Raw genomic sequence first — 15297 nt, 5'->3', positions numbered from 1 at the left:
ATATATATATATATATATATATATATATATATATATATATATATATATATATATATATATATATATTGCCACGCCGACTTCTTGTCTTGTTTTGATGTATTCGGGTTTGACCAGCAGGAACGGTTATCAACGCTCGACGCTGTCCGCGAAGCAGTGTTCGAGAAGCTTCGCGATTTTAGCAGATCGTTTTGTTAAGATTGCGCCCCGCACGCGAATGTTCCAGCTTTGTCTAGAGATAACGCCGCCACCAGCGATATTGCTGGAAAGTTCGATAGCGCCTGTATAAAAGCCGACGCGCTTGACCGCTTGTCAGTTGATCGACGGTCGACGCTCTGCTCGCCGCTGTCAGTCTATTGCTGTAGTTTGCCTTTCAGTTTCCCGGCCACAAGTTCGGCCAAATAAAGTTTCATCTCGGACGTGCTGACTGTTGTCTTCGTCGACGTCACGACCACGTGACAATATATATATATATATATATATATATATATATATATATATATATATATATATATATATATATATATAGCGTTCGTTTAATGTAATTTACTCAGCCATTGAGCTAGAGAGAGAGACGGATGTCTTCCGCCATTTATTATCCCGGTTCTAAACCATTCTCCTCCTCTTTCTCTTCCCCATGCCTCCACGTTGATGATTCAGGCACAGACCGCTTCACTCTCCCGGACTTCATTGTTCACACCTCCTGGTGTAATATTTAAAAATATTGCTGATGGAGGCGCATTCTGTGTGCCCTGAGACTCCCAGGTACCAGATGGTCTTCAAGATACCCCGTTGCGAAGCCGTCTTGATGACTTGAAAGGGCCCACAAAACTTATCATGGGAACTCCTTATTCCTTTCCGCACCAGGACGAAGTCTCCAGGTTGTATGTCTGGTATGTCACTGCTCCGTCTGCTGTCGAAGTTTTTCTTCATTTTCTTTTTGTACGCCTTTTGCCGTTTCTCCGTTTTCTTTCTCTCAAAAAGCACCAGGTTTTCAAGAAGGCCCAGTTAGCGGTCTGCTGGAAGCACCGGTACAGTCCCTGAAGCAGCAAAATGAGGACTGCATCCGAGACCACTAGTGCAGGAACGGTTGTGATGCCTCACAGCCGCTCCGAGGCAGCATTTCCAACCACCAGGGAAGTTTGGGTACATCTTCATTAACTGCTTGACGCCTCGCATTGCACGCTCAGCGAGGCCATTAGCATCTGGGTGGTATGGTGCGCAAAACTTGACTGTCACTCCGTGGTCAATTGCCCATTTGGAAAGCTTTGTGCTACGGAAAGCCGGACCATTGTCGCAAACTAATATCTCCGTATTCCGAAAACATTCTGCCTTAAGTAGAGCCATGATGCTGTTGGCGTCTTCCTTTCCTACCCTGGCTGTAACCATTCTCGTGCACTCATCGATAGCGAGCAGGAAAGTTTGCGTCTTCCTGACCCCTTCCCCTTTCTTTTTGAGCTCCGCGAAGTCCAAATGAACAACGTCGAATGGGACACTGGAGTGATCTGTTATCATAACGTCCGCGGGCTGCTTGTATTTGACTTTGTTCGTTTGGCACTCGTGGCATGTACGGATATAGGTCCTGATGTCATTTTTCATACCTGGCCACCTAAATCTTTTCGGTAGTTTGCCGTACGCGCGCCAGAAACCGTCATGTCCGCCTGATTCGGGGGGGGGGGGGGGGGGGGGGGGTCGTGGTAAAGATGCAGAATCTTGGTAATCATTGTTGGTGCCACATGCTATTTTCCATCAATGAATTTCATTTCTTCGGTACCTTCCCAGAGCTTTGTGTGATTAATTTGTAGAGGATTGTCAACTGCGGTTGGTATGAGAAGCCTGGACAGGGCATCCGCATCACTGAGTAGAGGACTTGGACCACGGTGTTAGAATAGCTAACACCGTGACCTCGACGATGTCACACGACGAAGTCAAACTGTTGCAGATAATTTACCTGCCTAGCGATGCGGCCTTTTGGTTGTGTCATACCGAGTAGGTGAGTCAATGCTTGGTGGTCTGTAAAGGGGGTGAATTTTGCGCCCTCTAGGTACGTTCTGAAATCTGCACAGCTTTCAATACGGCCAGCGCTTCATTTTCTGTGGTCGTGTAGTTCACTTGAGCCGGCTTCAGTGTATAGCTGTAATACCCTACTACATAAAGTTTTTGATTATTCAAGTCTGGTAGCTTCTGGTACAGGACTGCTCCGGTCGTATAATGTGATGCATCTGTATTCAGCACAAACGGCAAGGAGAAGTCTGGTATCCGTAGGATAGGGTCCGATGATATTTTCTTCACAAGGTCAGAGTAAGCCCTTTCACAGTCGTCATCCCATTGGAACGGTATACCTTTCTGGGTCAAGCTTGTAAGATATCTCGTTTTAATAGCATAGTCTTTAATGAAGGACCGAAAGTGTCCGGCCAGACCCAGAAAAACACGCAATGAATGTAGGTCATAGGGCTTTACCAATTTTGATGTTCTCTCAATGGATTCCTGCTTTATGCTTTTCGTGGATCCGTCGAAAACTCTTCCGAGGAACACTAACTTTTCTTGGAAGAAGGCACTTTTCTTAAAGTTCACTTGAAGACTTGCGACACTCAGAGCTTGCAAAATTAAGGACAAGTGTTCCCGATGCTCTTCTTTGGTCTTCGAATAAACAATTATGTCGTCGATGTAAACATTGCAGAATATACCCATATACGGCTTCAGGGTTTCGTTCATGATCTTTTCAAACCAGGCTGGGGAATTCTTCCACCCAAACGCAGCTGGTTGTATTCATATAAGTCAAACGGTGTAATAAACGCCGTGTACTTCTTTGTGTCTTCCTTCAATGGAATCTGCCAGAAGCCTTTGCAAAGGTCTAATCGTGAAAAGCAACGGCAACCACCGGTCTCGTCAATGATATTTCCACGCCCACTTCTTGTTTTATTTTGAATTATTCGGGTTTGACCCGCAAGGACGTTTATCAACGATCGACGCTGTCCGCAAAGCAGTGTTCGAGAAGCTACTCGATTGTAGTAGATCGTTTTGTTAAGATTGCGCGCCGCCCGTGAATGTTCTAGCTTTGTCGAGAGATAATGCCGCCAGCAGCGATATTGCTGGAAAGTTCGATAGCGCCTGTATAAAAGCCGACACACTTGACCGCTTGTCAGTTGATCGACGGACGACGGCCTGTTGCCGCTATCATTGTACAGCGTGTATTGCTGTAGTTCTAGTTCTCACTTTCCGGCCACAAGTTCGGCCAAATAAACAGTTTCATCCTGCAAACGCCGACTGCTGTCTTCGTCGACGTCACGACCACGTGACATCTGGTGGAGGTGCTGCTTCATGATCCGGACGCCACCGCGGAGCGCTGACCCAAGCCCAAGCCGCGAAGAAGACGACTCTAAGGTCAACCCGGATCCTCGAACCAGCCGCCGGCAGAAGGGACTACAACCAGAGTACGGGCTCCTTCCCGAAAACGCCAGGCAGCCGAAGACCGTCACATCGACCGCCGAGACGATGACAGACCCCCTGCCACCTACAACGGTAGTGATGCAACAGCCAAGGGAGCCACCAACTTTCCGTGGATCGTCGTTTGAAGACCCGGAGAGCTGGCTGGAGACGTACGAGCGAGTCGCCGCCTTCAACCACTGGGACACTGAGGAGAAGCTGCGCCACGTCTACTTCTACTTAGAAGACGCCGCGAAGACGTGGTTCGAAAACCATGAATCGAGCCTTCAATCCTGGGACCTCTTTCGGACGACGTTCCTCAATACCTTCGCGAGCATCGTCCGCAAGGAAAAGGCCGCTGCTTTGCTGGAGACCCGGGTGCAGCTGCCAAACGAAAACGTCACCATCTTCACGGAAGAGATGACTCGACTTTTCCGTCAGGCCGACGCTGCGATGGCGGAAGACAAAAAAGTTCTCCTGCTCATGCGGGGTGTCAAACAAGAACTTTTCGCGGGACTTGTCCGCAACCCGCCCACGACGGTCGCCGAATTCCTCACCGAGGCTACGACTATTGAAAAGACACTGGACATGCGGACGAAACAGTACAACCGCTCGCCGCTGTCTGCAACCTATTCCGAAGTGCACTCACTAGCCACCGACGACTTGCGCGAAACCATCCGAGCGATCGTGCGGGAGGAGTTGCGCAAGGTGTTACCTTCGCCGCAGCCTCAAGTGGATTCGATCGCAGACATTGTCCGCGAGGAAATCAAAGAGTCACTGGGTGTTCCTCAGCCGGCACCGCCGCAGCTTCAAGCAATGAGTTATGCTGCTGCAGCCCGACGCAACGCCCCCCCCCCCTCCTCGCCCGCGTCAAGATGCCGCACCGCCCCAGCAGTTCCGCCGCCAGGCACCACCGCCGCCACCACCGACGCCATACCGCCCGCCAACCGGCCAGCGATACACGCCGAGGAAGACCGACGTTTGGCGCGCCCCCGACCATCGTCCACTTTGCTACCACTGCGGAGAAGCCGGCCACACCTACCGCCGCTGCCAGTATCGAAGGATGGGACTGCCCGGGTTCGCCATCGACGCGCCGCGTCCACAGCAGGGTGAACGACCACGTGACATCGCCGACTATCTGGCAGGAGCGCAGTGGACACCCCGAGGACCTTCCCGATCGCCGTCGCCAGGCCGCTACGCCTCTCCCCAACGCCGCCAGTACACTGGTCTATTCAGGGGCCGGTCGCCTAGCCCGTATCCGGAAAACTAAGGGCAGCAACCGATGGAGGTGCGGTTGCTGAACGACGAAACGTTGAAGATCCTCCGCCGTCGACGACGACGCCGCGACGAAGTTCCGAGCCCCCGCCGCACGCCGAACGACGTCCTGAAGACGAAACTTTGCGACCCGTGGAAGCAGACCTGACGACGCAACGTGGAAGCAGCGGTGCAAACCGACGTAGCCGTGACCCGACGCCGCGACGTACACGCAACGCAAGACGGCGGACTAGCGACCTCGACGTACTATTCGACGGACACAACGTTACCGCTCTCGTCGACACTGGGGCCGACTATTCCGTCGTCAGTGGGTCATTCGCCGCGAAGTTGAAGAAAGTTAGGACTACTTGGGAGGGTCCTGAAATCCGCACCGCTGGAGGTCATTTGATAACGCCGGCTGGAGTCTGCACAGGAAGAGTCAGTATGAGTGACCGAACCTATCCTGCCAGCTTTCTTATCCTGCAGCACTGTTCCAGGGACGTGATACTTGGGATGGACTTCCTAAGTGAACACGGTGCCGTAATAGACCTGAGATCTGAGTCAATAACACTAACCTCAGAAAAAGCGCTGCCGCCACACACGACGCCAGGAAAGCCCGTATTGAATGTGATAGAAGAGCACGTCACCATTCCGCCTCTCTCCAGCATCATCATTTCCGTGGGCACCGAAGAACACGCAGACCTTGAAGGTGTCATCGAGGGCGATCAGCACCTACTTCTCAACCGTCAGATTTGCGTCGCAAGAGGCATAGCCGAGCTGCGTGATGGCAAAGCAAAGGTAGTGCTGACAAATTTCAGCCACGAATACAGGCAACCTCAACATTGGTACGACGGTCGCCTACATCCACGAATTCGTGAAATCCAGCAATGCTCTCGCCCTCTTCGATGCTACCGAACCTGCTTCGGCGAATCGACGAAACCAACCAGATTTCGACGTCAACCCGAACCTCCCGAAGCACGAGCAAGACCAGCTAAAAACCCTGCTCCTACAATTCAAGGACTGCTTCTCGTCGTCGTCAAGGATTCGACAGACCCCAGTCGCGAAACATCGCATCATAACAGAAGAAAGTGCCCGACCAATCCGTCAGAGCCCGTACCGAGTTTCGACGCGAGAACGCGAGGCCGTCAAGAAACAGGTCGACGAAATGCTACGCGACGACATCATCCAGCCGTCCAAGAGTCCGTGGGCGTCACCTGTGGTGTTAGTGAGGAAGAAGGATGGAACCCTACGTTTTTGCGTCGACTATCGTCGCCTGAACAAGGTCACGAAGAAGGACGTGTACCCTCTCCCACGAATAGACGGCGCCTTAGATCGACTCCACAACGCCAAGTACTTTTCGTCGATGGACCTCAAGACCGGCTACTGGCAAATCGAAGTCGACGAGAGAGACCGAGGAAAGACTGCCTTCATAACACCAGAGGGCCTGTTCGAGTTCAAGGTCATGCCCTTTGGTCTTTGCTCGGCGCCCGCGACTTTCCAACGCGTTATGGATACAGTACTGGCCGGCTTGAAGTGGCAGACGTGCCTTGTGTACTTGGACGACGTCGTTGTGTTTTCCTCAAACTTCGACGAACACCTTCGACGCCTTGAAGCTGTACTTCAAGCAATCAAGACCTCCGGACTCACCCTGAAGCCTGAAAAGTGCCGCTTCGCGTACGAGGAGCTCTTGTTTTTGGGTCACGTGATCAGCAAGAATGGTGTTCGCCCGGACCCGCGGAAAACAGCTGCCATCGCTGCCTTCCCGCCATCCACCGATAAGAAGGCCGTGCGCCGTTTTCTCGGCTTGTGCGCCTACTACAGACGCTTCGTCAAGGAATTTTCACGAATAGCCCAGCCACTAACGCACCTGACGAAGACCGACGTGCCATTCAAGTGGGAAACGGCGCAAATCGAGGCATTTCAAGAACTTAAACGACGCCTTGAGATGCCTCTAATACTAGCGCATTTCGACGAAGACGCCGATACAGAAATCCACACCGATGCAAGCAGCCTAGGACTCGGCGCCGTCCTCGTGCAGAAGACTGACGGGCTGGAGAGGGTCATCAGTTATGCTAGCCGGTCGCTATCAAAGGCAGAAATCAACTACTCCACAACGGAAAAGGAGTGCCTGGCCATCATCCGGGCTACATCGAAGTTTCGCCCCTACCTCTACGGCCGGCCCTTCAAAGTTGTGAGCGACCACCACGCCTTGTGTTGGCTAGCTAACTTGAAGGACCCTTCCGGTCGCCTCGCACGGTGGAGCCTACGACTGCAAGAATTCGACATTCACGTCGTTTACAAGTCCGGAAGAAAACACTCTGACGCCGACTGCCTGTCTCGTGCCCCCGTGGACCCGCCGCCGCAAGACGACCAGGAGGATGAGTACTTCTTGGGAACCATAAGTGCCGACGACTTAGCTGAACAACAGCGATCCGACCAGGAACTCAGAGGCCTTATGGAATACCTCGAGGGCAAGAACGCCGTTGTTCCGAAAGTGTTGGAGCGAGCACTGGCGTCTTTTTTCTTACGCAACGGCGTTCTCCAAAAGAAGAACTTCTCGCCACATCGAGCCAAATACCTTCTCGTGGTGCCTCCAGAATTGCGACCAGAAGTCCTCGAGGCCCTGCACGACGACCCGACAGCAGGACACCTCGGTGTTTCCCGAACGCTGGCAAGAGTACAGGAAAAGTACTACTGGCCGCGCCTTGCCGCCGACGTCACTCGCTACGTAAGGACATGTCGAGACTGTCAGCGACGCAAGACACCGCCAACAAGACCAGCGGGCTTTCTTCAGCCGATCGAGCCACCTCGGCGACCGTTCCAGCAGATCGGGATGGACCTCCTGGGGCCGTTCCCAACGTCGACTATAGCGGTAATAAGTGGATCGTCGTAGCTACCGACTACCTGACCCGCTACGCCGAAACAAGGGCCCTACCTAGAGGCAGTGCTGCCGAGGTAGCGAAGTTCTTTGTTGAAGACATCGTTCTGCGTCATGGCGCCCCAGAGGTCCTCATCACCGACAGAGGTACGGCGTTTACAGCGGAGCTAACTCAGGCGATCCTGAGGTACAGCCAGACAAGCCACCGCCGGACCACTGCCTACCACCCTCAAACCAATGGCCTCACCGAGCGGCTAAATAAGACCATCGCCGACATGCTGGCCATGTACGTTGACGTCGAGCACAAGACGTGGGTTGCCATCCTTCCGTACGTGACCTTCGCATACAACACCGCTGTGCAAGAAACGACGCAGATGACGCCGTACAAGTTGGTCTGCGGACGGAGCCCGGCAACGACGCTCGACGCCATGTTACCAAACGTGACCGACGAGGAAAACATCGACGTGACCACCTACTTACAACGTGCCGAAGAAGCTCGACAGCTCGCCCGCCTGCGCATCAAGACCAAGCAGTACACCGACAGCCGTCGCTACAATCTTCGACGACGCTTCGTGGAATACCAGCCCGGCGACCGTGTTTGGGTCTGGACGCCGATACGCCGACGTGGGCTTAGCGAAAAACTGCTTCGGCGATATTTCGGGCCATACAAGGTTCTTCGACGCCTCGGCGCTCTTGACTACGAGGTCATCCCGGACGGCATTACGAACTCCCAGCGACGCCGCGCACGACCTGAAGTCGTCCATGTCGTGCGCCTTAAGGCCGAGACAGACGGTACGATTTTCCGTGCGATGCGGCGTCCGACACGGCGGTGGTGGAGAGGGAATGGTGGCTGTCCGATGCTATGAAAGGTCACCATTCCGGTTTTCCCACCGCCGTGTCGGACGTCGCATCGCATGGAAAATCGTACCGTCTGTTTCGGCCTTTAAGCCGTTTTTTGCGCGTTAGCGAACCTGGGGACTCTACTTTTCCTTTGTTATTATAATTTATTTATGTATGCACTTGTTTTTTTCCTCTCTTCTTTGTTCTTTCACAAGCATCGGGACGATGCTTTTTTTTTAGAGGGGGGGCAATGCCACGCCCACTTCTTGTTTTATTTTGAATTATTCGGGTTTGACCAGCAAGGACGTTTATCAACGATCGACGCTGTCCGCAAAGCAGTGTTCGAGAAGCTACTCGATTGTAGTAGATCGTTTTGTTAAGATTGCGCGCCGCCCGTGAATGTTCTAGCTTTGTCGAGAGATAATGCCGCCACCAGCGATATTGCTGGAAAGTTCGATAGCGCCTGTATAAAAGCCGACGCACTCGACCGCTTGTCAGTTGATCGACGGACGACGGCCTGTTCGCCGCTATCATTGTACAGCGTGTATTGCTGTAGTTCTAGTTCTCACTTTCCGGCCACAAGTTCGGCCAAACAAACAGTTTCATCCTGCAAACACCGACTGCTGTCTTCGTCGACGTCACGACCACGTGACAATATCATCAATCCTAGGCATTCGGTATGGTATCAACTCAGTTTGCTGGTTGAGAGCCCTGTAATCTGTGCACAGACGAAAACTACCGTCTTCCTTTGGAGCAATAGTTATTGGCGATGCAAGTGGTGACACCGAAGGTCTTATTATGCCAGCATCAAGCATCGCTTGTAAATCTGATTTCAACCATACCTTTTTTTTTTCTCGGGACATATACGGACTTCGTCAAACAATTGCTTTGTCCGCGAGGTCGAAAGGAACCTCATGAAATCGTATTGCTGGTGGGTAGTTTCCTATGCAGGAGAGCTCTGGGTACTTTGTTTGTAGTTTGTACGTCTTCCTCGCAGTAAATTTGTCTTAAGCGTCGAGGCGTCTCTATCTCATCCTTTGTTCCTAGGTGGTCTTCAATTAGAACCTTGTCGTCCCAGTAAATGTTCATTTTTAACTTCTTTATGTCAGGGCGAGATAGTAGGAACTCGTAAGTGACATCTACCAGCACCAACGCATCGGTTGTAATTCTATGGCCTTGAAATTCGAGAACTACAGATGCCCACTCATTACGAGAACTCACAGTCCCATCATATCCCTGCACGCGCAGAGTCCTTCCAGCATGAAGGCTGCTGACGTCCACGAGCCTCTTGTTTATTATAGACACGGATGCTCCACTGTCGACGACGGCTTTCATTTCGACGTCATTGACTTTAACAGAAACGTGGAGCAAGCAAGTGGACACGACGTAGACTGTATCAATAAGCCTGTCATTTGGGGCTCTTCATAGGCCTCTGGTTCTCTCGGCGGCAACAGTTGAGGTACTTACAGTGTCACTATCACCATTGCTGTCGTGGTATGAGCTTTCCTTTAGACAAGGCGACGAGCTAGACATATGAACTAACTGCTCATGGGCGTTCAGTTCATGTGGTACGTTCAATTCAGCTGAATTAGAAACCTGTTCTGTTTTACAGGGCGGTAGTTCTTGCGGCAATTTAGCTGTTGGCGACACGAATTCCAGGCACTGTAGGATATCTTCAAATGTCTTCGGGTCTCTTATTTGAACTTGGCTTCGGACATCGACGCATAACCCTTGCATAATTAAAGCTACCGCTACCGGTGGTGTGAGCTTAGGCTCCGCTTCGTACAACAAGCGCCGTTCCCCAAGAAAATATTCTAGCAACGAACCACACCAGTAGGTAAAGCGCAGAACCGCCTCCCAACATTCCACAGCGTTGCGAGGGAAAATTGACAAAAATATCATTTTCCGGTTTTCCCAGCATGCTGGTGGTTCAAGCAGAAGTTGCACGTCATACCACACTTTAGCTATACCACCAAGATAGCGGCGCATATTCTCAATCTTCTGGTCGTCAGAGACCCACCCATTTTTTCCGCATGCATATTCGTAAAACAAAAGCCAGTAGTTGGGGCTTGCGGAGCTTTCCTCGAAAATATCTGGTTCCACTATGTTTCGTCGGTGGTCATGCCATCTCATTACGTTTGCGAGAAATTCAGTCTGCTGTGTCATCTGTCGTTGTTGTTGTTAGATGAGGTTCGTAAAAATGCTCACCTCCGTCGATGCTTCTTTTTGAACGGTGCGTCGGCACGAAGGCTTCAAGACCCAGTCCTCGAGCTCGTCCAGTTGCAGGGCCATCCTGGTGGATCCCGTCTCTAGAAGTTCTTCGCGGCTGATTGAAGCTCTTTGCAGCACCGACTCGACGAGGGTAGCGGTTGTCGCATGTCGAGTAAGGTTGTTCGCTGGCTCACCTTCCACTTGATAGCTGGAGAAGGTTATCCCACTTGATGACGTTCGATCAACGAAGAATGTCACCCACATGTTCGCTTGACGGCTGCGCCAAAATGTAGCGTTCCTTTAAGGTAATATACGCGGACATTGAGCTAGAGAGAAACGGATGTCTTCGGCCATTTATTATCCTGATGATTATACACCATTCTCGTCTTCTCCTTCTTCCCCATGGCCCGCATTGATGCTTCAGGCACAGCCCGCTTCAAAAAAAAAAAAAAAAAAGAAAATATATATATATATTATATATATATATATATATATATACATATATATATACATATATATATATATATATATCTATATATATATATATATTAACCGGTGGGAAACATATTAACGTTCCTGGTAAACAAATGAACGCAAATGCATTTCGCTGTGCAGGATTTCTCCGGACAGGTGCAAGGAAGGGAGTTTTGAAATATTATGCCTTGGCTACTGGCTGATTTAATTTTTGGAGTTTAGGCACGTTTCGAAGGGATTAACTATGACGTCGATGTGCGCAAGCTTATTATTGATTGCGCATTAATTATCGTGGAAGTAATTATGTCCTCTGCTGCTGTGAAGTTTGGCGGCTTCCGAAATCTACATCTTTGCGGCTGCTTTAATCGCACGGTTTTAGACAAAACCGCCACAAAATGAAAGGTTCTGAAGATATTAGACATGACTGCCGAATAATCTTGAAACGTGCGCCTAACCACTGCATAAAGTGGCCTCCGGGAATTGAATGCGAGTCCATGGGGTGGGGTGGGTGGGTAGCGATTCTTAATAATATAGCCGGAGCAAACTTACGTCGGTTGCAGAAGAAACCGTCCCAGCCAGGTAGGCAGTTGCACTCGAAGCTGGCGTTGCATGCGCCGTGCACGCACCCAGGCATGGGCGTGCAGCGGTCGCAGCGCGCACCTTCCCAGCCCATGCGGCACAGGCACTCGCCGGGCTTCTCGCAGAAGCCGTGCTCGGCGTCGCAGCCCTCGGCGCACACAGGACGCTCGCACTCGGCGCCCGCCCAGCCGTCCATACACTGCTTGGCGCCGCCCTCGAGGCACCGGAACCGGGACCCTGGCTCGCTGGGTCCCGGACAGCGCTCGCTGCAGTTGGCGCCCGCGTAGCCCTCGACGCACGTGACCCGGTAGTCGAGCTCGAGGCCCGGGAAGCTGCGGTGCTGCCACTCGACGCCCACGGCGAGGAACTCGTGCAGCACGAAGCGCCTCACCAGCGACCCCAGCTCCGGCTTGTGGTGCTGGTCGTCGGTACGTCGCTGGATCCAACGTTCCGGGATGTCCAGGACGCGACTGGCCAGCTGGAGGAACCACTCGGAGGCACCCAGGCTTCGGAACCGGTCCACCAGGGGACGCCGCGTGCGGTGGTCCCGTCGGAACGCTGCGTTAGTGTGAAGCCTTGAAACATTCCGGTTGACCATATGTAAAAGCTCGTTCAGCGCGAAGGTATTTTCTCATCTCTGTACGGGGGTTTTAAATATACGTAGATGCATGATTTTAATAGCGAAGATGCAGAGAGAAAGCGGGGTGCTGCTAAGGTCAATGCGCAGTTTCGTAGTGCAGAGGACCAATCGACGAGGTCAGTACTACAGCGCCAGGCCACTGGCATGGCGCTGTAGTACTGACCACGCGGAATGCATGTGTTCGCGACTGCCACTCGGAATGCATGTGCTCAAATCCCGCCCGAACCAATTTTTTAACACGAAACTGTTTTATGCCGGGGTCCACCAAGACTTCAGTAACGTACTTCCGTCACGGATATGACGTTGTCAAAATAGACGCCAACGGGTAAGAAATAAAAACCAAGAAAAAGATCCGCCACTGGAAATTGAAACCACGACCTTGCGGCCGCGACGGTAAGCGCCCGACGCTCAACCGACTAAGCCACCGTGGCAGATGCGGGACACTTCACGAACGCGCTTTATATCTTTCACACATTCTCTCTCGCACCGCTCTGTTGGCGGTGTAGGTAGGCGGGGCGGAGCGGGGTGGTGCCGCCGTCTATGAGAGGTGAAAAGAAGTAATGCGTCACAATTGACACTTACTAGCTCTTACTCCGAATTGCACGCGACCTAGAAGGTCATGGTTAAAGAGTCTCGATACCAGCGAGGTACACTGGCCGCACTGGTACAGTCTAGCACTGGCATCGCGGAGGCACCCTAGACGCGGTTACGTTCTTTGCCTTTCGTGCAGCTTCCACATGCACCAACGGGATTTCTCCGCCGCCGACTGCTTCGATTGCGAGAGCACCGACAAACAAAACTGCTGCAATACGCGTTGCAGAAAGGCCACGATTTCGACGGGAGAATGTCGTGCCTTGGCGGAGCGAGACAGAGGCCAGCGGGACGCACGCGCTTGCGGCTCAAGCTACGAACTTCTGCCTCCCGTGTTGCTGAAGCGCAGTGTGGTAGTGTATGCATGAGCACAGGCGTCGGTTACCCATTACTAAAAAGCACACACAGTGCTGTTTCTTTCCCTAACTGACGACGTTTTCAAGAAGTGCATATCGAGTACCAGTGTTGATTATGAGCTTGTTGATGTCATCTTTACACGGGATTCACGATTCGCTGTGTCCAAATATATGTTACAACATCAGTTACCACAACGGTTTAATCATTATCATAGGCGTTAGTCATCGCGATGGGGACATGCCACTAGGCGTCAACATGAGTGCATCCACGTCAAACGGTGCTATAGCTGCCAAAAACCAATAGACATTGCACAAACTCTCATATATCCCTACACATAAGCACTACTTCTGTGAAGACACGTTTCACTTTCGTGTTATACCGGTTCCTATGACGGAGGGATCAGCCATGTTTTTTTCCCCTTGTCGTGCAGGATTGCTGGTACGGACACCGGCGGCGGTGGACGACTACTCCACCAATATAGACTGTTGTTGTGATCTCATAACAGCTGCCGCTGTAAAAAACAGAAGACCTCTTGCGAAGGACACCCACGTATACAACTACAGTAAAAGCCCGGTAATCCGAACTCGAAGGGGACTACAAAATGCGGCAGATCCCACGCACTGTGGGAATAGATGTAATGCGAAGCAGCCAGCAAAGAGCTGCATACATCGCCCTGTTTGCCTTTGAGGCAAATGAAGTCACTCATGTCATGACATCTAGTTCACTGTACATCGCATGTTTTTCATGCATTCATGTATGTACAATCTTTAATATAATGAAACGTAAATTGTGGTATATGCAATGCATGACCTGTCGTTTATCTTCGTCACGCACTCATGTCATGCCATTTTGGTGTACATCCAGCTAACGAAACTGCCGGAAGCGCACCATGCTGTACATGAAATGTACAGCATGAAACCATGCTGTACATGAAATGCGTGTCATGATTGTCATGTCACCACATGCCATTTGTGTTCATCATACAGTCGCGTGGCGCAACACGACAAGCCACAGCGCCTGTGGTTTGTGGTTTTGTGTGTCCGTTTTGTCTTTTCGCGCTACATGGTGTCTATTAGCAAGCACTAACTAGCCCAGGAACAAGTCCTTCTGCAACACCAGTGTTGGTGTATGTCAAGCTAGCGAAATGGCCGCGAGCAGCCCACGAGCGTGGCATGTAAATCATGCCTTACGCGACATGCATGTTATGATTGTCGTGTTACCACCTGTCATTTATGTTCTTCATACAGCCCCGCCATGCAATACCAGTTTTCGTGTATATCAAGCTAGCGAAACGGCTGCGAGCGCACCAAGAGCATGACATGTAAATCATGCCCTACACGACATGCATGCCATGATTTTCATGTTACCGCCTGTTATTTATATTCGTCATACAGTCACGTCACCAAATACCACTTGTGGTATACCAAGCCAGCGAACCGGCCGCGAGCGCACCATGAGCGTGGCATGTAAATCATGCTGTACATGAAATGCATGTCATGATTGTGATGTTACCACCTGTGATTTATGTTCTTCATACAGTTACATCACGCAGTACGAAATTTGGTACATGTCAAGATAGCGAAACGGCCGCAAGCGCACCATCTGCGGGGCATGTATGTCATAGCGTACATGAAGGAAAGGAGATGATTTTTCTAAGGGCTCGTTTATCTTTGTTAGACACAATATTAATGAGAACTAACAGACAATAACGCCAAGGAAAGTATAGGGGGTGTTATCTGTAGTATTTAGAACATAAATGTGAAGAAAGTAAAGTGGACGAAAAGATGACTTGCCGCCGGCAGGGACCGAACCTGCGACCTTCGAATAACGCGTCCGATGCTCTACCACTGAGCTACGGCGGCGGTCATCCTCCCGTCCACTTTTTGGGGTATATATGTTGATTAAACGTAGGAGTGTTAGTCAGCGCCAATCGCAGCCATGGCGGCGAGTGTGGAACACTCTTTTTTTTGCCTAGTGACGTCACGTAGCACGTGATCTTTTTTACGAGCTGGCAGCTGACCAATAATCCCTCGCATACTACCTGAAGGCA

The 15297-nt window shown here is 51.3% G+C and overlaps 1 protein-coding gene across 1 annotated transcript in view; it reads right to left on the bottom strand.

The window, feature by feature from the left end:
• The window catches only part of LOC119373634 (delta-like protein 1), a 63003-nt gene that overhangs the window by 10547 nt on the left and 37159 nt on the right, over positions 1–15297 (bottom strand). The window contains exon 4 of the mRNA XM_037643687.2: positions 11630–12217. Coding sequence (XP_037499615.1) covers positions 11630–12217 — 588 coding nt within the window. The remainder of the gene's footprint in view (positions 1–11629; positions 12218–15297) is intronic.

Source organism: Rhipicephalus sanguineus, chromosome 11 (assembly GCF_013339695.2).
Source record: "Rhipicephalus sanguineus isolate Rsan-2018 chromosome 11, BIME_Rsan_1.4, whole genome shotgun sequence".
NCBI classification, from domain to species: Eukaryota; Metazoa; Arthropoda; class Arachnida; order Ixodida; family Ixodidae; genus Rhipicephalus; species Rhipicephalus sanguineus.
The sequence above is the reverse complement of the archived record's forward strand: the minus strand, read 5'-3'. Positions and strand labels throughout refer to the sequence as shown.